This window comes from Dromaius novaehollandiae, chromosome Z, assembly GCF_036370855.1.
Source record: "Dromaius novaehollandiae isolate bDroNov1 chromosome Z, bDroNov1.hap1, whole genome shotgun sequence".
Lineage (NCBI taxonomy): Eukaryota > Metazoa > Chordata > Aves > Casuariiformes > Dromaiidae > Dromaius > Dromaius novaehollandiae.
In genome coordinates, this window is record NC_088132.1 from 46,318,689 (window position 1) to 46,343,639 (window position 24,951).

Below are 24,951 nucleotides of genomic sequence, written 5' to 3' on the forward strand. Positions count from 1 at the left end.
CAACTGTTTTCTAGACACATTTGAGATCAGCACACTCCTAACCCTCTCTTCCATGTCTTTGCTTCTTTTGACACTGAAACTATACATTATTTCGTTCTTCCTACTCTTGCAGTACTGCCCCTCTGAGGTTTTCTTTTTATTTCTTCAGGCTTCCTCCTGACATATTCTGGTGGATTCTCCTTTCTGCCCTCCCACTCTTTCTTTCCCATAGAAAAAAAAAGCACTGTGCAGAGCTCGCCATCTTTGTCCTCCCCCTCTTTTCACTCTAGACTAATTCTTCAGTAAGTAACATCAAGCATATGTAAATTTATACAACTATCTCCTAAAATGGACCAAATGCGATCAGTTAATTTCCTTACCTTTCCTTTTGTCTTCAATGAAGCCAGTTGATTCTGGATTTTTTTCCCAAAGACAGTCAGTCTTCTTTCCTGAGGTCTTCTAATGTGGCCTAGATAATTCTTCTGTAGGGTTGCCTTGATGCCATTCTCTACCGCCAAACTACTAAAGCTAAGAGTAAATTAAGAAGGATGTAAAACAGACTGGATTTTGAAACATCAGGTGAACATTCTCTTCCTCAAGCCATCTCATAAAAATGCCCAAGATAAGAAGGTTCAGGACTTCCACTAACGCAGCAGAAGAAATGAATCTTAACTACTGCCATGCAACGAGACATTCATAAGCAGTCAAATGAAATAACCAAAGGCAATTTCTGAAGGGGCAGAGTCATTGAGAATGGTCCTTGTGTTCTACAGGGAAAAACTAGGGTGACTGTTGGTTATGTCATCACCTCAAGGCAAGGAAATATAGCCAAAGAATTGCTTGATTGTTATTTTTGGGACACAAGACAGACTTTTATGAATTTGTGGTGCTTCATAGGTCAGTTACAGACATCTCATAACTCAACCTACACCTCCTAGCCTACTCCCTGGTTAGGGTCAGAGAAAAACACCTACAAAAGTAGCTCACAGAAGTCACAGAAATATTTCTGTACTTATACAGCATATATATTTAACAACAATACCTAGATTTTACATAAGAAGCAAGTACTTCAGACAACTAGCAATTCCCCCTGCTCCTTCCAAATAAGGAAGTTTCCCGTATTCTAGTCCTGAATATACAGCTTGATTCTGCCCAAGAGACGTTATGATGGAATAAAGAGGGAACAACAAGAAAAAAAAAGATTCACTGGCAGAATCACTGGGGCGAAAAAACATTACCTGTCTGAAGGTTCTCAAGGATTTGGAAAGTTGGAATTAACCCCAGGCTAAAAACTGTGATGTGATACAGACAAAAATCAATGATGCAAACTCATTATTAAATGTGTTCTTCTGAGGAACCATCTATCAGATATGTGTTTTGCCACTCTGTTACAGTGCTCAGTGTAATCACCCATCATGGAAACTGATGACCCTATTAACAGACCAAATCACTTGAAAACCACTCATGCAAACACTGTCAATCCCCCAAAAGGTCATCAATAAAACCATATTTCTGAACTGCTCAGACAGCAAAGAAACATGCATGTAGTTTTATTTTTCGATGTCATTTTTTAGACTCTCTTTAAAGTTACTAGCATTGTATTAACTCTACTTCACTTTCAATCTTAGATCTGCATTTTTCCTACAATAGCTGAATTTACTACTCAGTTACATTTCTGTAACATAGCTCCACTTTAAGATTAGTCTTCCTCTCAAAGGAATTTTTCTAGCTTTTTGTGCTTATATTCTCACTGAAGCTCATTTTTGCTCATTTCTTTTTAGAATATATACCTCTTTAAAATTAAGTTTAATATTAAAAGTTTACTTTACCCAGACCAACCTTCCAAGCAGGCAGAGTTTAAAATTTGATCATGTTGTTCATTTTCAGTTTCAGATTCTCTGGTACTACTGAAAGACCTGGAAACAATAGCAATGCTATCCATTAACAACTGTTTGCTTAGGAAGTATTAGCTACAGTATTGACCTTCATACTACTACTAGAGACCCCATTTAATTCATAAAACTTAACATTGGTTTGTCATTGACCTTAAGACTTTTTTTTTTTTAAACTGCATCCTGTTTCTTACCAAACTAAAACCCACTTTAAAACCCACTTAGCTACCCAGAGCACAGAAATATGGTCTGAGGAAACCTCTCTCATTTGTTCAAAAGCAAGTTACACAACCTGACACGACCTAGCTTTCCCAAAACTGACCTGCTTTTAATCAGCTCACATTTCTCCAGATATTGTGGATTTTGGAAGTCTTTTTTATGCAGCTTATGGCCTTTCTGCTCTTTCCTTACAAGTCCTCTTAAAGAGGAAATTTGCCTTCTTCTATATTTGCCCACAAAACAACAAGGTTATTTATGTTCCAAGCACTGAACCACTCAGAACCTTCCTCCATCTCCAGACAGTAACATCTACCTTTTGAGCCATTAAGTAATAACCTTTCTCCACTCACTCCTCTGTTTTTCCTAGAAAAAAAAATGTTTAAAGAGCAGCTTTAGAAACGGTTTTAAAAGTTTGGCTATTACATGCTCTGCCATACAGTCTAGGAGCCCCCATCAGCAATTTAACAGCAATCAACATGCTCAGCAAGAGATCATCACACAGGAAGATCGATCAAGTACGAGCCAGTACAACAGATGGACACAGAGAAGGTAAAGGGTAAGGTAAAACAAGTAGTGCATAGGGCTGTAAATACAAGCCATAAACACAATGGACCAGGAGTAGCTACAAATGTATACTTGAAATGAAAAGCGAGAAACCACTGAAATAAAAATGGATTTAATGCCTACCAATTTTGGTATATTTCAAAAAAATGCCATCCATTTCACCAAATTTAAGACTTGGCTCAGTATCCCAGCCATTGGTACTTAATTACAAATCTGCTTTGGTGTTAATGGTCTGTCAAACAGCAGATTTGTGTTACTTCCTTGTATTGCTTCTACCTTGACTCTTTTAATCCTCTGGAAGATAACTAGAGCTCACAAGGATAGCTCCTTTTCCTCAATGCATTTTTTTTCAAACGTATTAAGAGAACAGTGAGAATGCGGTGTTCCTGATATCTACTACAGAGCTCACTTTGAGAAGCCAGCACTGTTCACATTCAATTTCATTTTAGTAGTCTAAAGAACCATCTCGCCTTTTATTTTAATAGATTAGTTTAATGGAAGACATTATAATCAGCAAAAATAAGACAAGATCAAAAGCCTTCATCTGGCTGAGATTTTGCTTCTTCTAGAGGTAAATACAGGAAATCACCTTATGGATTTAAGAGTTCTGATTAAGAACATTACAAACCCGATTTTCAAAACATCAGGTTCTTGAATGATTATGTACTATGAGAACTGCAAGTGTAAAACAGTTAAACAAGAAACATTACCATGTGTAAGCACCTTCACAGGCAAGCCACCGGTCAGAGAAATGCACGAGCAAGTTTTTCCATGTTTCAACTTGGCAAAACAGCTGCCAGCCTCTCTATACATGTAGCTATACAAGTAGTGCACAGGATCCCAGTAACAACATGCACAAAACATACTAACAATTGTGTGATTTCCTCAAACAACAGAAGTATCTAAATATTTCATAGAACTCTGGCATTCCCACTCTAAAGTGACATTTTTTAGTGTCCTCAGTCTCCTACACAGCAAAAGACTCCACAACAATATGTATTTATATCACCCTTTTTATTTTTCAGCCAGAAATACAATTTCATAGGTATTTCAATAAATAGTGGTGTTTATTCTTTAAACAAAGCCCCGTTCTCTTTGGCATTTGACCATATTCTGTTTTTCAAATTAAAGCCTATATAGGAAAAGTTTACTTTAGAGATCATTGCTGAATACATTAAATTTACAGAGGTGCAGTTAACTTCTTAAAATACACATCACTTGTTGTAAAGATTCTAATAAATCTAAAACATTAACCAAACCAGTAAATTCAGACTACCGGGCTTTTATTTACTGCCTTCAGTTACAACTGCGGAGTAAGTGATAGAATGAAAAGAACTCTTCATTTTCCACAACACATGCACTGACTAGTGCTTTCTATTCATTCCGAAGGAGAAACAACAAATACCTGAATTGTACCAGGAACAACTGATCAAATATGTTATGTTTCAAAACAATGTGATCTTAATTATTCTTAACTTCTAGAGAGGTCATCAACCAAGACTAAGCTGCACACTGCTTCAGTAATAAATTGCACCTAAAAAAGTCTAAAAACTATTTTTCATTTTTTTAACATAAGTTATTAACATGTTTTAAATATACCTAAGAATACAGCTGTCAAAATTGCATTTAATGTCATGTTTGGATGAAAATTTCTTAAGCAACAAATTAAGCCAGTGTATTCAATCTACTCTGCCGAAAAAAACCAGGATCAGCTCTTCGAGGATGATATAGAAACACTTTACTTGCACTCCATCTAAACGTCTACCTTCTGGATCTCAATAAAAGTGTGCAGTGCTTCAAATAAACTAAATTTCCAAAGCAACGCTAAAGTTATTTGACACTTTCCATTACTATATATGTTATAGAAATAATGAATTAAAATTAAAAACATTATTCACATACTGATGCAGACATTCTAGTGTATTTACTGGCATTTGAAGTGAATCCTTGCTTACATGTAAAAAAAAAAAAATCACATTAACAACAAATAAAACCTCACTCCCCCAAAGATTTTTTAAATATCCCAAATACTTATTCCAAACAATTTTTTTATAGAACAGAGGAGGCAAAGCAATTACTTCCATGCAGAAACTAAAAAATAATTTAATAGGTCTAAAGTATCAAAAGAACAAAGGTATATTTTGAGTGAATTTCCCCCTCACCAGTGCAAGCCCAGTTACAAAATGTTTGAACTGGATTGTTTAAATAACAAGTGATCTAATTTAGCCAAGTTCACATTCCTTGCCATTATGTAAAAAAATCATACATACATTTTACTGTAGAATACAGGAAGAAACAAAAAGATAACTTGAGTACTTATCCAAGAGCAGTTTCTAACATCAAGCCAAAATTAGCAACAACCAAGCAGACATCACCATTTTTCAGTGTTAAATTACTGTAAATACTAGATATAACTGTACAAAAAAAAAAAAACAAAACCCAAAATCAAAAAAACAAAAGCTTTTTCTTTGTTAAAAGGTGTCCAAAGGAATATCCACCAGTTGCAGTCAAATTTGAATTAGAAGCTGCTTGCTCTGGAAAGATTTATTTCCCTCCGAGTATTTGTAACACATTGCATTGTCAGAATTCTATTCAAATAAATTACTTTCTGGTAACATTTAGCTGATACGACCACCTACAATGTGGACAGTCATGTACACAGTACAACAGTGGATTTTTGCAGCAACAGAGAAATAACCAGAAATTGATTCTAAATTCCAGATAATAGTTCATGTGTTATTTCTTGCAAACATACGGTCCCCTCTAAGGGTAAGGTGTTGGAGCTGGTATTGTAGCACTTCTGTGTCAGCAGGTTCCTTGATGCTCATTTTGTCTAAATTGAGGTAGTCCAGGGATTTAGAGTGAGCCCTTTTACCTTTTAAAAGGCAAAGAGGCAGGGGACCATGTAGTGCCTTATAAGGTTCATATGGTAAAGCCTTAGTGCATTTATCCCCTGAGCTGGGCATCCGTCTCCTCCTCCTTCCGTTTACTGCTGGGATCTCATATGGCTGATAGTACCTACTTCTAGTTTTGTACAAACGGGAGGAACGTGCAAGTCCTGAATCAAGCTGTTTGGAACGCAAGTTAGGCCCGGATTCCCCTTTATTCTCTTCATTTCCTGTACACTTTTGGGCTAATTTCAGCAGCTCCTCTCCAGTTGTGAAGCCAACCAAATAGTTAGAATCCATATGAAGGATCTGATAGCCTGAAACTGTCCGCCGCATTGGTGAGCACGGGGTGCTGGAGCATCGGGGCTTCTCGGCGTCGGTTTTGCCTGCAGAACTCACCTCTGCAAGAGGTACAGGAAGGGTAGATATGGTAGTTCTGGACTCTCCATTTATGTCAACTTCCATTTTAAACACAATGCTATTCTCCTAAAAATAAAACAGAGCTTGATCAGAAAAAGAGCCTTTAACCCAGAAGAGAAGCTGAGAGAAGATCTCAGATACCAGATTTTTTTTTATCACCCAAAAATCACAACCAGTACTTCTCTTTACAGTCTTGTCTTACACTCTACAAAATCTCATAACAAAGCTATCACCAACATTTGCCTTCTAGAACTATTTTGATTGTTTTTTATGACAAATAATTCTTGATATTCTTGAATATGTTAAGAACAATCTTGAATAGTATTTTACTAAATCCACTAAAACTGAAATCCACTCTGTTTTTCAATCCTTTTAGACCATTTGATTCCCTTTCCTTTGAGGCCATCTACATCTATTAGCACATCCACAGTAAATTCTCCTGTACTTGGATGCATATATTTTCCATTCACAATAATCTCAGTAAAGAAAGCTAAAAACCCAACCCAAACCAAAAACAAAAAACACTCCCCCACATCTAACAGCTACCACCTCAGGCATGACCATGGTCCAGACCTGACCTATTGGGTACTGCAATGTTTCCCTCTTCCAGAAGTGAAAACAGCTTGCTTTAGATTCAACAAAGAACAGCATCCTGACTGTTCGAACTCAGCTGTCTTTATAGGTCATCCATAAACCTCCCCCTCCAAAAAACACAAGCTTCTTATTCACAGTTAACCAACCAAAACCACAATGTTTTATTCTAATGTATTTCTAACAAAGGAAATAGTTTACTAGTGTTTAATAAGTATGCCATAAGAGTCTTATAAGCATCTTAAGTATAACCAATACTCTGATTTCTGTCATATTTGTTTGGCTTTTATTTCTTTCAGAAACAAACTAGTTTGCCCTGTCCTTTCTCCCCTCACAACTATTCTACATAAATTGTTTGGTGCCTTTACAGATGCAATAACTTTCCACACCTAGCCATTACCATCTTTAACATGGGAACATAAAGTTGCTATCACAGCAAATATATGCCAATGGGTGCCAGAACACAAAGAAGGCTTAATTTTTTTCATTTCTTTGCTTTTGATATCTTTTACACTATCTTTCTGCCACAGCTAGTTCACAAAATGCAAAGGTTACATCTGTTTCCAAATCTATGTTTCCTACACTGTCAGCCTCACCTTTGCTCTAAATGTTAGCTAGTAACTGCCTAGCCAATATATTTCACACAAAAAAACCCCAAAAACTATGCAGCTTTGTAATGTTTAAAGTCAACAGGACTCAGAGAAGAAAGGAAAGTTAGTTTGCAACCTTCCAGCGGAAACAAAGTTCTGAACTTTACTATAGGAAACTGTAAGACCCACATTAACGGGCTTGGTAGAGTGTCACAAACGAGACTGCCTTTACAACGCGCTACTGTCAGTTTGCAGACTTAAAGCTGCTACTTGCTGCCGTTCTGAGAATTGAGAGGTCAGAGACAGAGAAGCAAAGATGCAATAAGGGAAGGAAAATAGTTCATCCTTTTCAATACTTTATTCAAACATTTGTAATTAGACACTCCAATACAGAATGGACTTAAACAGAATGGAAAACTCCATCAAGGTCAACAACCATTCACTTGTCTTAAAAGCTTAAGCCTACCTGGTTTCTGTTCACGGACTGGGAGAGAGCAGTTTAAGTAATGCTCCTACCTATGGTTTCCTGCTTAGCCTCAAATCAACCTGCTGCTTCAGTCCTATTCTAATTAAAGAGGAATTAAAATTCTCATAGTTTTGCTAAACAGGATTTGATTTGCCAGTCGTTGACAAAAAGACTTATATTATGGAGAGACCATTACTAAAGTGCCTTTCGTCTAAAATGTCCTTTTTCAGTTCTCCTCGTAATGTGGTCTACTTTGGATTTCTCAGTTTGGGTAGCATTGTTTTTACAGATACATAGATTCACTTTATGCAGCAAGTTCTTAACATTTTCTACTAAAAATATAGATAACATAGCAAAAGCTAAATAAAAATCAAAATATTATACCAAACCAAATGTCAACATTTTTCACTGAACAACTACATAAAAACTCAAGAATGTTGCTTGTTAAATTTAATTGGCTTTCTGAAATATATTTACAGAGTCAATTCAAACTTTCAGAATAGCAGAAGCAATTGTTGTTTCCTACTTTAGTACCATATCTAGACAATGAGATGATAAATATGGCAAGGTTTCAGCACACACAGTTAGAGATATTCATTGCAACTCCTTGGGCAGAAATTATAGTTCCTGCACCATCAAGAACCAAGGTTACTGGAAGTGTAAATTAGAAAAATCTTTCATTAAAACTTTTGGCTACCCTAGGCTTTTCACCAAGAAACCTAAATATTTAACTGTTCCTGTTAATTCCTAGTTGTCTCTTCCAGGTCAAAAATATCTACAGTGATCTTCCAGAAAGATTCAACTTGTTCTGTTAAAAAGCAGAAACAATGCTAGGAAAAGTATAAATAAAGTAGAGTTTTATAGCAAGGTTAGAAATGAATTAGCCTGTACTACATACATCCTAAAACCCAGCAACAACAGCAATCATCACTTGCTACAGCCATGGGTGCCCTAAGGAAAGGGAGGGAGGAAGGGATGTCCCCATGCACATTTTGAGCTAAAAAAGCCTTGGATTACTGGAAAGCAACACAAAGGCTCTTCTCAAAATACAGCTTTTAAAATTAACTTACTTTAGTTTGAAACATGGGTGTGTGCCCTGCTAACAAAAAGCAATCAATTTTGGAAAAAAAACTGCAAGCAGGAGGGCAGGGGGCAAGAGGTCCTCGTAGAACAATGATCCCTTGCTGGCCAAGAACAGGACAAGGAAAAACAGAGGAAAAAACCCTTGAAGTCAGCAATGCTCCAGCCTAATGCTTCAAATTGAAATCACAGAATTTCCATTGCTGTATTCCAATGCAAAGAACAGCCCTAAAAACAAGACACTAGAGAGAATCCGACAGACGTCTGAAAAGAACGGTAGCATCAGAAGCCAAATTGTAGGATTTGGTGCCATAAACATCAGAAGCTTAAGGGAACAGCACTGAGTTGGTGAAATGAATGACTGGCCAGCTCCGGAGGCGTAGGTCCAAAATGCAGCATGTGCAACCGTGCTTTCCCAAGCCTTTTAATGTGACTTACTCAAACTGCCATATGGTTTCAATATGCTTCATTTCCTTATCTGGTAAAAAAGACAGAGTAACATTGTTTAGAAGATTTCTATAAAAGAAGATCATTTGTGAGATTCACAGCATCTGTGAGTGTAGGTACTAGTACCTATAAATACATTTTTAAGGCTTTTAGGCTGAATTTTTAGGCCATTTCTGTGGTTATAAGACATTAGCTGACTACTAATAAGTTTATTGCTGTATAATGATCTAAGCACATGTCAGTAATTCTCAGCATCAATTTTACTACTGAAAAAACAGTACTTCAATTAAGAGAGATTATTTCCTCAGATCACAGTTGCCTTTTTGCCTTGATTCTCAAAGAGAATGACAACGGAGCGATGCCAATTCAACGTAATTTATAATTAAGGCTTTACTATAGAATGAAAACAAGGAGATGATGAACAAGATGGCATACGCTTTTCTTTACTGCCTCTCCACATAGTTAAGTAGTAAGGAAAAATATTGAAAATAGAAGTTAACAGGAGGATTCACTTGACCAACATATATACTGGTGCTAAAAGTGCTTCCAGAATAAAATTCGCTTCATTAAGATCTTTCAAGATTTTAATTATTTTCTTTAAACTACAAAGGAGGCTTTGCATATAAATTAATCTGACCTAATTCAGCTAAATATCAAAAAAGCCACCTAAACCACTGAGAAAAGGAATAATGAATACAAAGGCTAGGTTAACTATTATAAATCACTATTACCTTAAAGACTGCATTAATATGCTTGAGATAGATCTTTGAGAGCAAAACCCCCAGAAATCAAAAAGCCCCTATACCCTGCATATACCAAAGCTTTCTGATTTTTGAACATTTTAAAAAGGTGGCAGATACCACACAAAGGTAAGTATGTTACATGTGAAAAACAGAAGTGTGTTACATATTAACATCACATCATATGCTAGTATACATACTGTAAATCATTTGTTGACTTGGATTGGAGCCCTGAAATGTCCTCTAGTCATTTGCTCTGATTACACACAACCACATTTTTGGGGTTTGTTTTTTTTGCTGATAATCTGTTATTTACTTTTCTCTCTTCCTCAAAAAGACAACAAGTGACTCTAAAAATATCAACTTTAATTGTGCGGTTATTCAAAATTTAAACAAAGAAAATACAAAGAAAGATGAAGTGGGTTTTCCCTCGACATTCCTATGCTTTCTAAAAAGCCTGTGTTATTTTGAAACCACTAAAACAGGTTGTCCTTAACAAGAGTACTGGTTCTCTGCTATTTCTATGAAAAGCATTAGATTTCTGTGCATCCGACTACAAACTGATGTCTTTAATCATACAGATCCATCTGGTTTTTGTTTTCTAGATAGCAGTCCTGCAGGTATGTTTACCGTTTGTTAAGAACCACGGAGATCTCTCTCTCTGATAAAATACTTTAATTGCAACAAGCAGGTGGCTGAATGGAAAGATGGCATTAGAGTCAGCACACACCAACTCTGTACAAGGGTGAAACACATTTGGTTAGAGATATTAATCGAGCAGTACCAGTTTTGATATTTCCCCTTCTCTGATCTTCCATTACTTCTTAATATATACAACACACCTAAAAGACATGCTTTTTTGTCTATCAAACATCAGGAAAGAATACAGGAAGTGAAGTCACCCAGCCCATGTAGTTATAAGAGGACTGTGACAAGCAAAGTCGACACATTTTTATTAAAAAAAACCCCAAAAACCTATTTTAATCTTTCCCCTTTGTTAAGGGGAAAAAATAAAGTCTACATCATTCCCTTTACAGTATGAAAAAATGAATTCTCACACAGATAGTATGGATACTTGGAAATTCCATCCTGTTTTGCTGAATGCTGACGGAACTATGTATTTGTAGAGTATATGTTTCTGGAAATAATTATTTCCAATCGGCAATTAAAAACTATATATAGTGAAACATTTAGCTGAAAGAAAAGAGCCAGGTTAAAGTCGAACTATCTAAGAGTATCCACAAAGGTGCCACATTTCAGTTTCTAGAGCAGGGGCAGCCAGCCCACAGACCTTGAGCTGTTTGCCGCTTGCAGGCCCTTCCTGCACAAGCTGGTGATCCTGCTGCGGGTGCTGCCAGCCCCAGATTACAGACACAGTGGTGGGGAGTTGCCCCCCCCTCAACTTACTCCCAGAGTCACTCACCTTTCTCTCAAACTGCTAGTTATTCTTAACCATAGACAACTTCGTATTCAGCTGAAGGGGTTTAAAAAACAAACAAAACCAAAAACACTTAGCCTCGTTATGCTCTTGAAGGTACCCTCGAACAGTCACATTAAGTTTTATAGATGGATACCATGTTTGTAGAGACAGGAAAGGGTGGGGGGAAGGGGGGAAATCACAGCGGGACTAGAGAGAAAGCTCATGAAAGATGCCTACAAACTGGACATATTTTCACCAAATCCTGATCTTCCTTAAAAGAGATACTAAGCCACAGAAGAAGCAAATGGAGAAAACATTAAATTGCTGCATCATATAAGGTAACTTTCGGACTGAGCAAAAACAAAGTTTAACTTTTTTTTCAAATTTAAACATAAGAAAAAGAAATAACACGTAACAGGTATGGAGACATATGTATATATGTATACACACACACATATTCCCAAGTGAGTAGCAAGAAGTCAAAGACAGACTGAATTAATAAAGACAGTGCAATAACTTCAGGAAGTGGTGCAAAACAACAGTCTCCACCTAACAACCAATTAAAATGATAAATATGGAATAGCTGGCATTTTTCTTTTGACCAGGTGAAGTACTTAGCCCTGAAGCAATGCAGTATACTGGACAATACAATATCAGTTTTACCATACCATGATTTATACAGAACAAGGAGATACTGAATGTTTTGCAAAAGAAGATTAAGTCAGTTTCTAATAATACATTCCTACTGCTAGAACCAGAACTAGTTAACCAGTTTATCTGTTAATCTTTCTTATTAATTCAACTTCAAACAGAAAACAAAAATGATCCAGGAAACATTATTTTAAAAATGAAGAGGATCACAACTGAATTACTGAGGAACTACAACTGGCAATTGCAGTGACAGGCTCATCCTGCAGATGTGACAGCCAGCAGACCAGATCAGCATGCCAGAGCATACAATTTACACAGAAAAGAGACAGATGGAATTTCACGAGTAGGTTCGGGCTAATGAATTTTGTATGAGTAGTCTTAGCAAGCTGGAAAAGTAAAAGAAAATGGTGGGAAAGAAGGGCACTTAACTTCTAACATCTCTTCACCAAACAATATTAGATGAACATATTTAACAGAGAGTAACTTTTTTGAAAGATACATAGTTCTTTAAATAACCAATGCAACTGTGCTGTATGGAATCATAGATGAACATTTCCCCCCATTCTGTTAGCAAGTTGACGCTCTAAGCCAACATGAAGATAGCTGTTTGCTATTACTCATTAAAAGACTAAACTGTAAGACATGTAAAAGAGTTGGTGCGTAGCGTAAAACAAATCCTTTGCTTCCTTAGCAAGCAACAGTTCAAAATGGTACATTAAAAGAAGTTTTTCATAATTATTGCATTTTATTTATTTCTCAGCATCTTTTATTTTCATCTCATCAACTGAAAATTTAGTTCTCTCTCCAGTTTCAGGCCATTTCACTTGTAAGAAAACTAACTTGATTTGTCAGAATAATTCAATTAGCTTTACAGAATAATAAAGACAGAAGTATAAAGGTATAATTTTTGAATGTTTCACTGAATAAATACTACTTTTTGTCTTTAAAAGCAAAATACTAAGAGCAAAACAGGTCTCCATCATTTTTGTGTCAGACAAGAAATGAATGTTTGGTAATAGGTTATCTTGCCATGCCCAAAAACACAGCTGTGCAGATATTATTTTGAAACTATCAATCTAAACAAAAACTGTATCATATACAGACTTTGCCTAGGAACAGCTATTCAAAGAAAGACACTAGTTAAAAATAACACCTACTCTCAAAGCTATTAGGGAAAATATCAATGTAATTTACTTTGCAGGGTTTTTAAACAGAAGCACTTTAAGCAACTATTTCATTGTCTTGATGTGATGTAATCCGCAGCAGGTATCTAGCTGTTCCTTGGAAAGGTGTGTCTCATTCACTTGCACCACCCACATTTCAAAAGGTCACTTCCTCAAGCTTACAAGCTATGTATACAAGGACATTTAAAGTTTTGTTCTCTGCCACCTCTTCAAATGCCCCTTCCCATACTTAAATAAACACTTGTTTTTAGGCAACATTTGGTACACAAATATGGGATAAACATTAATTGAAGCCCAACAGCACACTCAAGTACAGTAAATGTGATTTAAATGTGCAAACAGAAAACTTTGACTAGGAATGCTCCATCCATCTGACTTTACCACAATAATGTTTGCAGCTGATTATGCAAGCCTGGTGGCCAAGCAGGCAGCATATGGCTGGTCAAAGAAGAGATTATAAAGAAAGCCATGCTACAATGCCAGCACTGTTATGCAAGGATTTAATTTCAGTGATCACATGGCTGTTGCCTCACTTCTTTCCTCCATTTCAGAGCTACTGAAAGAATCACCCTTCTCCATTCTCATTATCTCCATAAACACTTTTCCTCAAGGAAGAAAAAGAAAGTACACCACATAAGACAGCATATGTCTCAAAATACGCCAATGGTAGCGGCAGAGATTGGGGTGGTGGGAAGAGAAGATTTCAAAAAGGGAGATGACATGGGAAAAGGAAGAAGGAAAATGAACGTTGCACATCTCCACTCACTATGGCAAAACAAAGAATCAGTCTCCCAGTACTCACTACACCTCCTTCTGGTCACGCTCCAAGAAATCCTGCTGTTTTCAAAACGACGTCAGAAGTCAGCCAACTACTGCTAGAAGTAGCAAGTCATTGTCCCCATCACAGACCCTCTCCATCACTCCCACAGTCTGCATAACTGCAGTCTTCTGCCATTAATTCGTTTCCACACATAACTGTGCAAGCATATACGTACGGTGATGTACAACCCCACCCTAGACAGACACACTAACAAGCAAAGACATGTTCATAGAAAATATCTACTAATGCACATTTCTTGCTATTTTCTGTGCAATAGATACACATGCACTCATGTCAGCTAAAATCCTCCATAAAATGGCATATAAATAATAACTACATAGGAAGGTTTAAGACCGGAGACTATTTTCCTACATATCTACTCAACACTTGAAACAGCAGTTAGTACCTTAACTGTTTGGAGACATTCCCCCTCCCCCCTCCGTCCCTCCCCACCCAACATCTCAATACACAGAGAGGGAACAGGCAAAACAATCCAGCCAATAAACCAGAGCCATTTAGCAAGCTCCATATATACAAAGCAACCCTTTAACCTGCATCAGGGCATGCAAATGCAGTCCATGAGTATCGTGGATAATATAACTGACACTTAAGACAGAGCTTTGAGTCTCCATTCGCCTTTAACTAAACAAGTTTTAATTACAGCAAAATATAAAGTTGCCCATAGGAAGCTGGGCAGCAGGCCACTGTAACAGCACGACTGAATAGTTGAAAGGCTGTACTCACGTTTAGGACTTGTATAAGAGTATTAGGAATGGTATGAGTAGGGCTGCTGTGGGTTATAAGTTGCAACTGAAAAGAATTATAAATGGTTATAAAAAGATACAGGTGCTAACATGTGTGAACTCTGCCTTTTCCACCAGTGTGGATTGATAATCATAGCTGGCACAAAAAATGCACTTGAGCAACCTAACTACAAGCTGAAGGCTTCAGGTGGAAACTCTCCAGGTTTCCACATGACGATTATCAAAATTAATATCTTCTTTTCCTCCGAGATCTGCCAGAGCAGCTCCACTGCCTAGTTACTGCTCCCACTGTATTTTTAAACAGTGATGGGAGCAAAAGAAAACGTGGGTCTGAGAAGCCAGGACAAAGCAGGCCTGCGGGAGCTCCCACTGTGGCCGAAAGCGGTTCCCGGCAGCTCCCTCCCCGGCTGACCGCGCCGCACCGGAGGCACGGCCCGGCGCACCGCACCGCACCGCACCGCGGCCCCACAGGCCGGGAGCGGCGGGCAGAGCGCGGCCGCCCCCCGCGAAGCGGGACCCCGTTACGAAAGGGCGGCGGCAGCAGCGGGAGCCCCCTCCGCACCGCGGACCGGAGCCGGCACCTGGCGCGCCCGGGCGGGAACGCAGCGCGGGCCGCCGCCTCCTGCCGCCGCCCGGCGCGATGACATGACAGAAAGCCCGGCGGCACCATCACCGCCGCCGGCGCCGCCGCGCCCGCACAGACGCGAGGGCACGCGCGCGGCCCGTGCCGCCTGCCGGTGACATCACCGCCGCCCCGCACGGCCCCGCGCGCCACGCGAGACCCCCGCCGCGAGGCCCCCGCGTCGCCGCCGCCGCCCCCTCCCCAGTACCCCCTCAACACGGGCAGGGCTCGCCGCCGCGGCAGAGCCCCAGCCCGAGCCGCGGCCGCTCCGCTCCGCCGGGCGGTGCCGCCCCCTCCTCCTACCTGCGGTCCAGGGCGGCGGGGCCCAGCCCGGCACACAGCGGCGGCGGCGAGGGACACGACAGAGCGCGGAAGCGGCAGCGAGGCGCCGAGTGCGGCGGCTCGGCCCCGCCCCGCCCCGCCCCGCCGGCCGGGGCCGAGGGCGGGGCCGCGCCTCGCGGGGCGCGCGCAGGCCCCGCCCCCCGCGCCGGGCCGCGCGGCGCGCGCCGTAACGGCTGCCAACGGCTGCCCGGGCCCCGCGGGGCAGCGGCGCGGGCCCGCCGCCCACTCGCCTCGCCTCGCCTCGCCTTTCCCCCGCGGCACGGGCGGCCACGCAGCTTCGCGGGGCCCACACTCAGGCAACGGTGGGGGGACACTGGCTGGATACAAACTTCTAGTCATGGTTTTACCGCGGTTCCGCTAGAGCATTTCACTATTTTATTGGATATGCTGGGGACTTAGCAAAGATGCTGCTACTGCAACAAACTTTGCAAGTAATTGCCTAATTTCCCTTCTCTAAGCAAAAAAGAAAAAAAAGGGACAGGGAGGGGAAGGTGTCGCAAGGTAGTCCAATCTTTTTCTCTAGTTTGTTGGCAGCTGAACCACACAGGGATGTGTGGCAGCAGGAGCTGTGGCTCTCACTTTCACCCCGTGCCCCACCTGAGAAATGCCAGGCTATTCCCACCCAGGCCACTTTCCTCCGTGCATCACAACATTGGGCTAGTATTTGAGAGACTAATAAAACCAGTGCCATTAAATTGTTTTAAAATGGCTTCTCTGACCACAGGTGTTCAAAACAGGTGCTCTGAAACAAAATGTCTTGATTTTTAAAAAGGACACCTCACTGGATACAACATTAAAATAAAGAAGCAGTCTGGATAAAATAGGTGTACAGCCAATTGAAATAATGTTAGAAAATCTAGTTTTAAGTATTTTCCCTAATATTTGGACTACTTACAAAATGTGATAATAGAACAATCTGGAGTGAGCTTTGACTACAGTGGAGGAATGGTGTTAAACTAGTAAATTAAATATGGAAAGTGGGGAATATATCTGATTAAGCAGCAGCAGTACAAGGAAAGGAATTGGGTGCATATTTTAGTGTCATTATGATGCTCTATGCTGCTCACAGCACACAAACAGTTTGAAATCTGCAATATTGCTTTTAGCTTGAGTCAGAAAATTCATCTTCCTGTGGTGCCCTGCAGTAGACACAGCTAAAAGTCCTCTGAGTTAGTATACCGCAACTTCCCTTCACAAATATTCAAGCAAACACATATTTTGCTGATGGAAGGAGTATTTTTGTGGTTATGTGGCCATATATGATTCTGTCATGGAGTAAATGCTAACCTTTGGGCCCCTTGCTGTTGACCAAGCTGTCAGGCTTTGAGGTGGACTTCCATCTAGTGGCCGAGGTTGATAGGAAGGGAACGCAGTGGCCAAAGACTTCAGGAGAGGACAGATACCTGGGGTTGGTCATAATGCACTTTATCCAAGTAGCCATTTAAAATAAGACATGATTTACAGATTTGCCTCCCTCCCCCCAGGTGTCAGGTGTTTTGACATTTAATAAACCTTAATAACACTTAATGTACTAACAGAATTAATGCGGTGCAAAATTGTCTTTGAAATTTCTAGGTACTAAAGCAAAAAACTTCTCCCAATGATTATATCTGAACTCCACAACAAATATCTGAGAGTAAAAAACTCTCAAATTTCAAACTTCTGCATTTTCCATGAAACAACTGAGGCTATTAATCTTTACCAAGAGTACAGCTACTGTATTTCACTACTTTTGCAGTGCTCTTAAAATTATCCAAGATTTTACATGCTGAACAAAGATACACTGAGGTACTAGAACTTTGTTTTTCCCACTTAAAAATAGGTTAAAAGTTTTGTGTGCTGCTTCAATGCAGAGAAAGACACAAACCATTACAGGTTAGCAGCTACTTTAGATTTTCCCTGCATCATCACCCTAACCAAAATATCAAGTACCTCAATCTTGTGATGGCTTTGCCCACTACTGGGTTCCTACATCAGTAACAGTCAATTCCACTGCCAATGTAATTCAGTTTAAATCATTTTTCATAACTATTAAAGATGAAACACAAAGGGTTCCACTTCCTTTTCATTATCTGTAACTTTTTTTATTTATTACCCTTGGAGAGCTTTTATCAAAAGATTTTTCTTTCTTGCGTTTGTATATTCCAGGCTTGTATATTGGAAACTGTTAAGATGATTTGAGCATTAATGCAGTTACTAAATCACGAGGGCTGAAAGCTGAGCTACTGAAAGAATATGTACTCAGTGTATATAATTTTTTTTCATGGATTTAATTCCAAAGCATAATAGGACAAACATAATCTTTTATTAAATATTCGATCTCTTTTCCCTTATTAGAGATTGTAGCCATTATTCTGAAACTCTGATTTTGTTGGAAAACTGTAAGGACATTCAAGATAAAATACAAAGTATTTGTGTTTTTTTTGTTTTTTTTTTTTTTTTTTTTTTTAGGAAAAAACATGAAAAAACCAATTCTTGAAACATCTTCAACTCACAGAAGTACATAACATTAAAAATATCTTTATCAAATTTAAAAGTAGTAGGCAAAATTAGTTTTAAAATTCTAAGACAAGTTAAACAAAAACTGATAATAGAGAACATATATGCCATACTTAAAACTGAGTAAAACAGATTCCTAAAATTGAAATAATCTGTGCAAAAGCTAACACTGCAATGGAATAAAAAAGCACAAAGTTGGCAATGTAGCAACACTCAGAGGGGTATGGCTGAAATAGTACTACAACTTTTCCATTGAAAAAAAATTTTGAAACGTGAATGTTTTTATGTTAAAACAGTCAAAAGTAGCAGTGTTATCTATTGCCGTAAGATTTATCAACTTTTGCCATCCAAAACCAAAAGCTTAGTCATTTTTTAAACAGATCTTAAAAGGATATTTGGCTAAGTTCAAAGAAAGTATGGTGGCAACTTATTGAAAATCTAAACCAAATGTCTGAAGTATGCCATTTAATGAAATCCCATCTTTATCTTTTATGCAGCAGTAGTAAAATGAACCTTTAGAGTGTGTGGAAAACATTCCTTCATTTGCTTTTTGAGCCAAATTCACTTTCAGCATAATTAAGCTGACTTCAGTAGGAATTATGGCTACTCATGAAAGGCTAAATTTGCTCCTTTGTATCCGATGGAGGAGGTAAGCGCAGGAAAGAATGTGAAAAAGGTAATGTTTTAGAGCTATATGTATTTTGCAGATGTTGAATTAGTACCTACTCTGACTCATACTGTCTTAAAGAATAATTACAACCAATGAACAAGGACTGTATCCTACACTGTAAGATTTAATAATTACTGGAAAAGGGAAGTGGAGTATCACTTTTGGTTTGATTTTCCCCTGTGCAGACTCAGTAGTTTGTACCTCTCCATTTACTGCGCAAGTCCTCTTTAAAAATGACTACAGACTCTTAGTTCAAATTCATAAATCATTTAAAATATTTTCCAGACTACTGTCCTTCAAGATCATTTAGGGAGGCTTTTGAAACAATGTTTTAAGTCCAAAGATATTCCAGCCTAACCATCCCCCCACCAAAGAGAAATAAGAAATTTTTAAGAATCTGAAGGCAAGTAAGACAGAAGGTCCAAGTGGGCTTACAGCAAGTTAAAAAAAAAAAAAACCTAAGAGGGAGTTTTGCTGTTTATATTAGTATAGTATAGCAATAAATTTATGAAAGGAACGGTTCTGTTCTGGAGAGAAATGTATTACAACAGGACATGATTTAGTGAGACACATGCCCCCAGACCATATAGGCTTTGCTGGAAGCAAAGAAATTGTTATACTATTAGGATGATCCTTGGTCTGGTACAAAATGCACATCACCCAATTATCTTATTTTCCCTTGTCACTGATTTTTGTCCCTTTTACTGAAGGGAATGGGAATACGTAGGTGTGATGCTTCAGAAAATGGTCTTGATGATATTTCTGTTTTATTCAGAGACATCAGATTATATAGATCAAATGCCAGAGGATAAAATGGGTGGATAAAATACATTCTGACTAAAAATAACCTAAAATAGCTCCCTTTCAGGCAAATCTTGAGATACCTACAAAAATATGAGGGTTTTTTTTCCCTCTACTTCTCCTCATTTACCAAAAGAAGGAATTTCTCCCTAGAGAATAGATCAGAACAAGTATCATCAAATGAGGCTCTTTTTGAAAGAAAATACGTCAGTAAACTTATGATAATTTCAAATAAGATAAAAGTTCCTCCTTTCCAACATCTTTGCAATAGATAGGTAAATATACAGCAATGTCAATATAGCTCAGGGAAAGACAACAACATGATTTTAAATCAAGTTCAGTGTTATTTCAAAAAGTTGATGCTTGCCATCCCTCAGCCATTAGCAGCAGATCATATGAAAAATCTGTAATTCTTAAAAGTCTGGACTAGAAGAAATCTATTTCTACTATCACATTCATACATTATGTGGTATGGTGAAAAAAAATTTCATCCATTCTTCTGTTCTCTCTTGAAGCACGTATGTATTAGAATGTTTTTCTGTGAATGCAAAAACCTTCAGCTTCTTGTAAGGTTTTGTGATTGCAGTAGGGTGTCCACTTAGACCTACTCTCAGACTATTTTTTCCCCACAAGATTTTCTACCTCTTTTACAACATGGATGTTGTCTATATTTAGCACACCCTCTTCATCAAGGGCCCACATCTGATGCCACTAACGCACATGCACATCTATCTATCCAAGATTTTTCTCGTGTGAACTGCAAATAGAATTCATCTCCAAAGTACAGATGCTCTGCAGGGCTCTCACTCAGTATCATCCAACTCAGTCACTGAAGAAAGAAGGACAGATCATAGAGATAAAACTGCATGTCACTGAAGACTGAGCTGGACCTCCAGCTAGCTGTTTTGCCAGAAGCTTTAGAGTTCAAATACTGGATTTCTGCCATCCCTAAAGGAACTGTATTCAATTAGACAGCAGCACTGTTACATTTAAAATGATGAGTTAAAATGCTGAGAGGTATCACATTGCACTGTGGTCTAGAATTAGACTATTTCTGTATTTATAGATACAAGTTTAAAATGTTTTTCTCAGACATCTGTTTTCCAAAGTAAAATGCCCAGGACTGCTTTGTTATTACACCACTTTCTGTATTTCTGAGCAGAAGATGGTTGTTTTGAAGAACTTTATGGGGATAAGCAAAGGGAGACAAGAAATTAGTATTCAAAAATAGTCACTGAAATACATCCTCTCCATGAAATCAAGCTAAATTAAAGCCACTAATAAAAAAGTAAAAGAACAGAAACATAAATAACTGGATTTGAAAGTAGCCTTCCTTTCTTCTACCACCTAATTATCAATTCTTTCAGAACTGACTTTTTGGAATAGTCTTTGCCATTTTTTCTTTAGCGACTTACAGGCCTATCAACAATATAGTTGCTGTTAACTATAAAGAAAAACTATACAGGGAACAGGATGTTTCAAACAAGTGAAACCTTAAACTTTCATCTCTACTAGATGAGAGAACACAGCGCTAAAATCCCCACATTCTGCCATGTGCATATTCTACTGCATTGAAATGGCTCTCAGTCTTCACTGTGTCTCAGGTCTTCTGCCATCTTCCTTTAACCTCTGCTGGTCTTGATACTATTGATCAGTCCCATATGGATTTTTTGTACACTTCTCTAGATGGGCCCTCCTTCCCTCTCCCTATGCTACTTTATGTGGTTTCCCATTAAACTGAAGTACAAATGCACTTCCACTTTCCCTTAACAAATTTCACCTATTAGCATAATTATATAGAGAACTCAAATTTATGTCTTTATTATAATTTAAGAACATAGATAATACAAGACTTTTAAAATTATATATGATTAAACAAACATTTTTGGATTTCATTCCAGGAGATCTCTGGTAAAGATGCTTCATTTTTTGAAGGAAATACTAAATGTTTCCTTAAATTACATATCAGGGTGGTAATATTTCCGGAATTACAGCCATATTCAAGCATTGACTATCTGTGAACTTAATCTTTGAGACCTCTAACTGTCAAATCTGGCTGGAACAGGGTGTACAGTTCAAAGTTTAATGGGAGAAAGAGAGTCCAATTGCCTAAATAAACTGGACTAAAATAGGTTCTGAAGTTCAGAACACTCAGCCAAGCAGCCAGATACCGCCCACACTCTTCCTTATTGCCAGAGTAAAAAGAGGAAAAAGAAGTGCTCGAAATACTCACAGTTGTTACATACTTAGTGTTACCATGCAAGGCCTTTAGAAAGCACTGCAGAACAAGTGACTGTGTTCTGTCTACCTTTTTGAGGACTGATTTCAACAATAGAGAATGATAAACCCTAATTTCTTGTAAGCTACTTCACCCACCCGCAAAAGAAATTATGGCTTATTTGTATGTTAATGGCTAATTCTTCTTCACTGAGACCACTCAATGTACTTCAAATATATTCATAAAAGAGAAAGCAAAATGGACAGAAGTTGCCAGTGACCTTGGTTTTTATTTAGGAGCACATAAAAAAAGTTATGCCACAGCTTTGGTTGACTGGAATGATATGCATACTTAAGTTTTAACATTTTTTTTTTTAATTGTAAACATAATATGTACATTCAATTGTGTGCAGGACAAACACTGTCAATAACACATTTACACTACAGAAAATGAAATGTTTTAAGTACAGAGCTGTGAAACCCTTCGTATTTTTGGTATTTAACCGGTATTCTATAGAATTAGTCTGTTGAAGCCATTTCATGTATCATCAGTCTAAACACTCAGACTCTGTGGCAAGGTGAACGTAATTATAGTTGCACTGACTCTGAAGAAGAGCAAGAGCCTTACTTGCTTAAAAATACTACCCTGAAGCTGTCTTCTGCAACTTAAATGTGAAAGGAATTATCTAACTTGTAGTTTATTAAGTCAGTTATTAATAAACAGCCACTTCAACTTACGAAAGTGGACAATATTTTGCATACATTTGGGATAATTACAAACATTCAAACGTTTGTCATGCCACAGATAATCACAAGGACCGCTGAAATAGGATGATTACTCTACATAACCCAATCACTCAAAGCACCACTGACTTACTAAAGCTTCTCACAGCTCTTGTAAGATCTTTAATGACTTTTAATGAGAGCTGTTGACAACCGCCTGAATTAGGAGAGGTACAAAAATCCCAGTGGGTCCATCCTGAAGCCTGAGTATTCTGTTACATGGCAGGACCACAGTCTCTCTCTGCTCTGAAGGGCTAATAATAAAGCACAGATGGGATATTTACAATTTTCAGGATAAACTTACTAGCAGACCAGCTGTAACCATTTCTCTTTTTATAAACCCTGATTTTTAATGTCACCTTTTTGTACGAACATATGGTGAAGCAAATAAAGCTGTCTTTTTAGTAAACAAAAGAATTTTTTTGATAAAAACATATAAAAGACAATTTTATCAGCTGAATGACATACAGGTAGCCACATATAGGCATGAATACTAAACAACAAAAGAGAAGGTATATTAGAATGTTATAGGTCTGATGTAAACATAGAATAAAAGTAAGGAGACTCAAAAGTGAAAATACATTAACTCACTCCATCATGCCTAATTATTGCAGCATATATGATAAAAAAAATCATTCAAACACAGAAAACACCTGCTTACCTTCAAGAACAGGCAGAGTCATTTCTTTGGAAAAGTAGTTAAATTAAAAAAAAAAAAAAAAAAAAAAAAAAAAAAAAAAAAAAAAGGAAAAGAAAAAAGCTCCTAGCGAAGACATGTGTTACCTTTCAGCCCCCAAAAGAAACTCACAGGCAAATTATAAACTCCTGAAAATAGAAGTTTATAATGACAACAGATAATGCTTCATTACAGTGGCATCAACAATGCCACCATAATATACCACTGGATTGGTATTTTCTTTTTTCTTTTTTTTTTTTTTGTACAGGTTTACAGTAAATATTTGAAGACACCAAAAAGGTTCTTGTACAGTTTTTCTGTTAAAGTTATGCAGTTTATCAAGCTGATAAATAAATATTTCCTTAAATGTTTTTAAAAAATGAGATCTTTGACCTAGATATGTAGAGTGCACACTAGTTGTCTTTAGTCTGTATGGGATTAAGTGCACTATGAGATGCAGACATGAATGGCTTTTGAAAGCTCAATCATCATTTGGTTTGTTTCTCTACAACCAAATGCACACTAAAGAATTGTTTAAGTAGTTGCTTCAGATTTCTCTGATCAACTTCATTTCTTCTCAGAAAGAGTTTCATCACTAACTTTTACATCTAGTGAGGCCTCTTCAAGAGATAGCTTAACATTAGATATGCAACCAGATGATCCACTGGTAGCTGCAAAGGTAAAGAAAAGAAAGAAATTATTGTATTTTATACATAAGAACATCCATGCTAAAAAGATAACAAGCACAGCAAATGCAACAAAAGTTACCTAGCACAGAAACACACACAATGCTACAATAAGTAGAGATCTTAAAGTAAACAGATCTTAAAATTACAGGTTTAGCAATTCACCACTATTAAAAACTCATTATACTGACACTAAAACAGCAAAACAACCCCCAAACCACAGACATCAGTAGGATAAATAGTTAATTTTACAAAGTCAGACTAAGAGCAGAAGGAACACATTGTAATAGATAAAACAGATGAAAGCAGATTTGAAAACTCTAGAAAGAAAGAAATTAAGAACAGAAAAGCCAAAGCTGGTAGGCGTAGGAAAAAAATAATCCTCTTGGAGTTGCAATAAAAAAAAGTTTTAAGTGTGAGCTGCTGGACAGCATTTTAGAATGATCTATATATCTAAAAAAACCAATGGCAACAAAAACACTTTAGCAAGTTTATATAGGAACTGGACATTAAATTTACATTTTCTTATTCCTAAAATACTAAACTAAAGCTGAAATATATTTATCTGAACACGTAGTTTCAGAATCAAAACCACCTTTGGATGAAACCAATATACCAAGCTTGGGATATTAAAAACAAACTGGAGGGCATCCACAAACAGCAAAACTCAAAGGAAATGAAAAATCAAACAGGGTCATGTTATTAGTTTCAAGTCAAAAAAAGGTCAAAAATTAACTGTAGGAATTTTTTTAAGTTCTTTTTCAAGTAATGTTGCAAATTCCAGGATCATATGCCAATGAGCAGCAAAATTCCAAACTATTCAAAAGAAGAAAAAAAAGAAAAAAAAGAAAAAGAAGAAAGCTTTTAACTGTAATCACACACACACAGCTCATGCGTGTGACGTTTAATCAGTAAAGGAAGTATATCTCGTGTGTGCAGT

General features: G+C 37.8%; 2 protein-coding genes across 14 annotated transcripts in view; both read right to left on the reverse strand.

Moving 5' to 3' along the window:
• Positions 1-3,649: 3,649 nt before the first annotated feature.
• MACIR (macrophage immunometabolism regulator) lies at positions 3,650-15,749 on the reverse strand. Of its 2 annotated transcripts, none has more exons than XM_064501419.1 (2): positions 15,641-15,749; positions 3,650-6,028 (listed from the first exon to the last, which is right to left on the reverse strand). In XM_064501419.1, exon 2 carries the CDS (start codon positions 6,005-6,007, stop codon positions 5,384-5,386), a length of 624 nt encoding a protein of 207 aa, XP_064357489.1. In that variant the 5' UTR covers positions 6,008-6,028; positions 15,641-15,749; the 3' UTR covers positions 3,650-5,383. The 2 variants fall into 2 exon arrangements, with proteins under 2 accessions (XP_064357489.1, XP_025971275.2); XM_026115490.2 differs by lacking the exon at positions 15,641-15,749 and adding an exon at positions 13,934-14,047.
• A 6,387-nt stretch (positions 15,750-22,136) lies between these two features.
• Positions 22,137-24,951, reverse strand: part of LOC135323506 (inositol hexakisphosphate and diphosphoinositol-pentakisphosphate kinase 2) — a 52,838-nt gene continuing 50,023 nt past the window's right edge. For all 12 annotated transcript variants that reach the window (XM_064502054.1, XM_064502053.1, XM_064502063.1 and 9 more), the window contains one exon: positions 22,137-23,996. In XM_064502054.1, coding sequence (XP_064358124.1) covers positions 23,893-23,996 — 104 coding nt within the window. In that variant the 3' untranslated portion in view covers positions 22,137-23,892. The remainder of the gene's footprint in view (positions 23,997-24,951) is intronic.

Excerpts from the sequence above, each read along its gene's own strand:
- MACIR (XM_064501419.1), bottom strand. The coding sequence starts at position 6,007 with ATGGAAGTTGACATAAATGGAGAGTCCAGAACTACCATATCTACCCTT.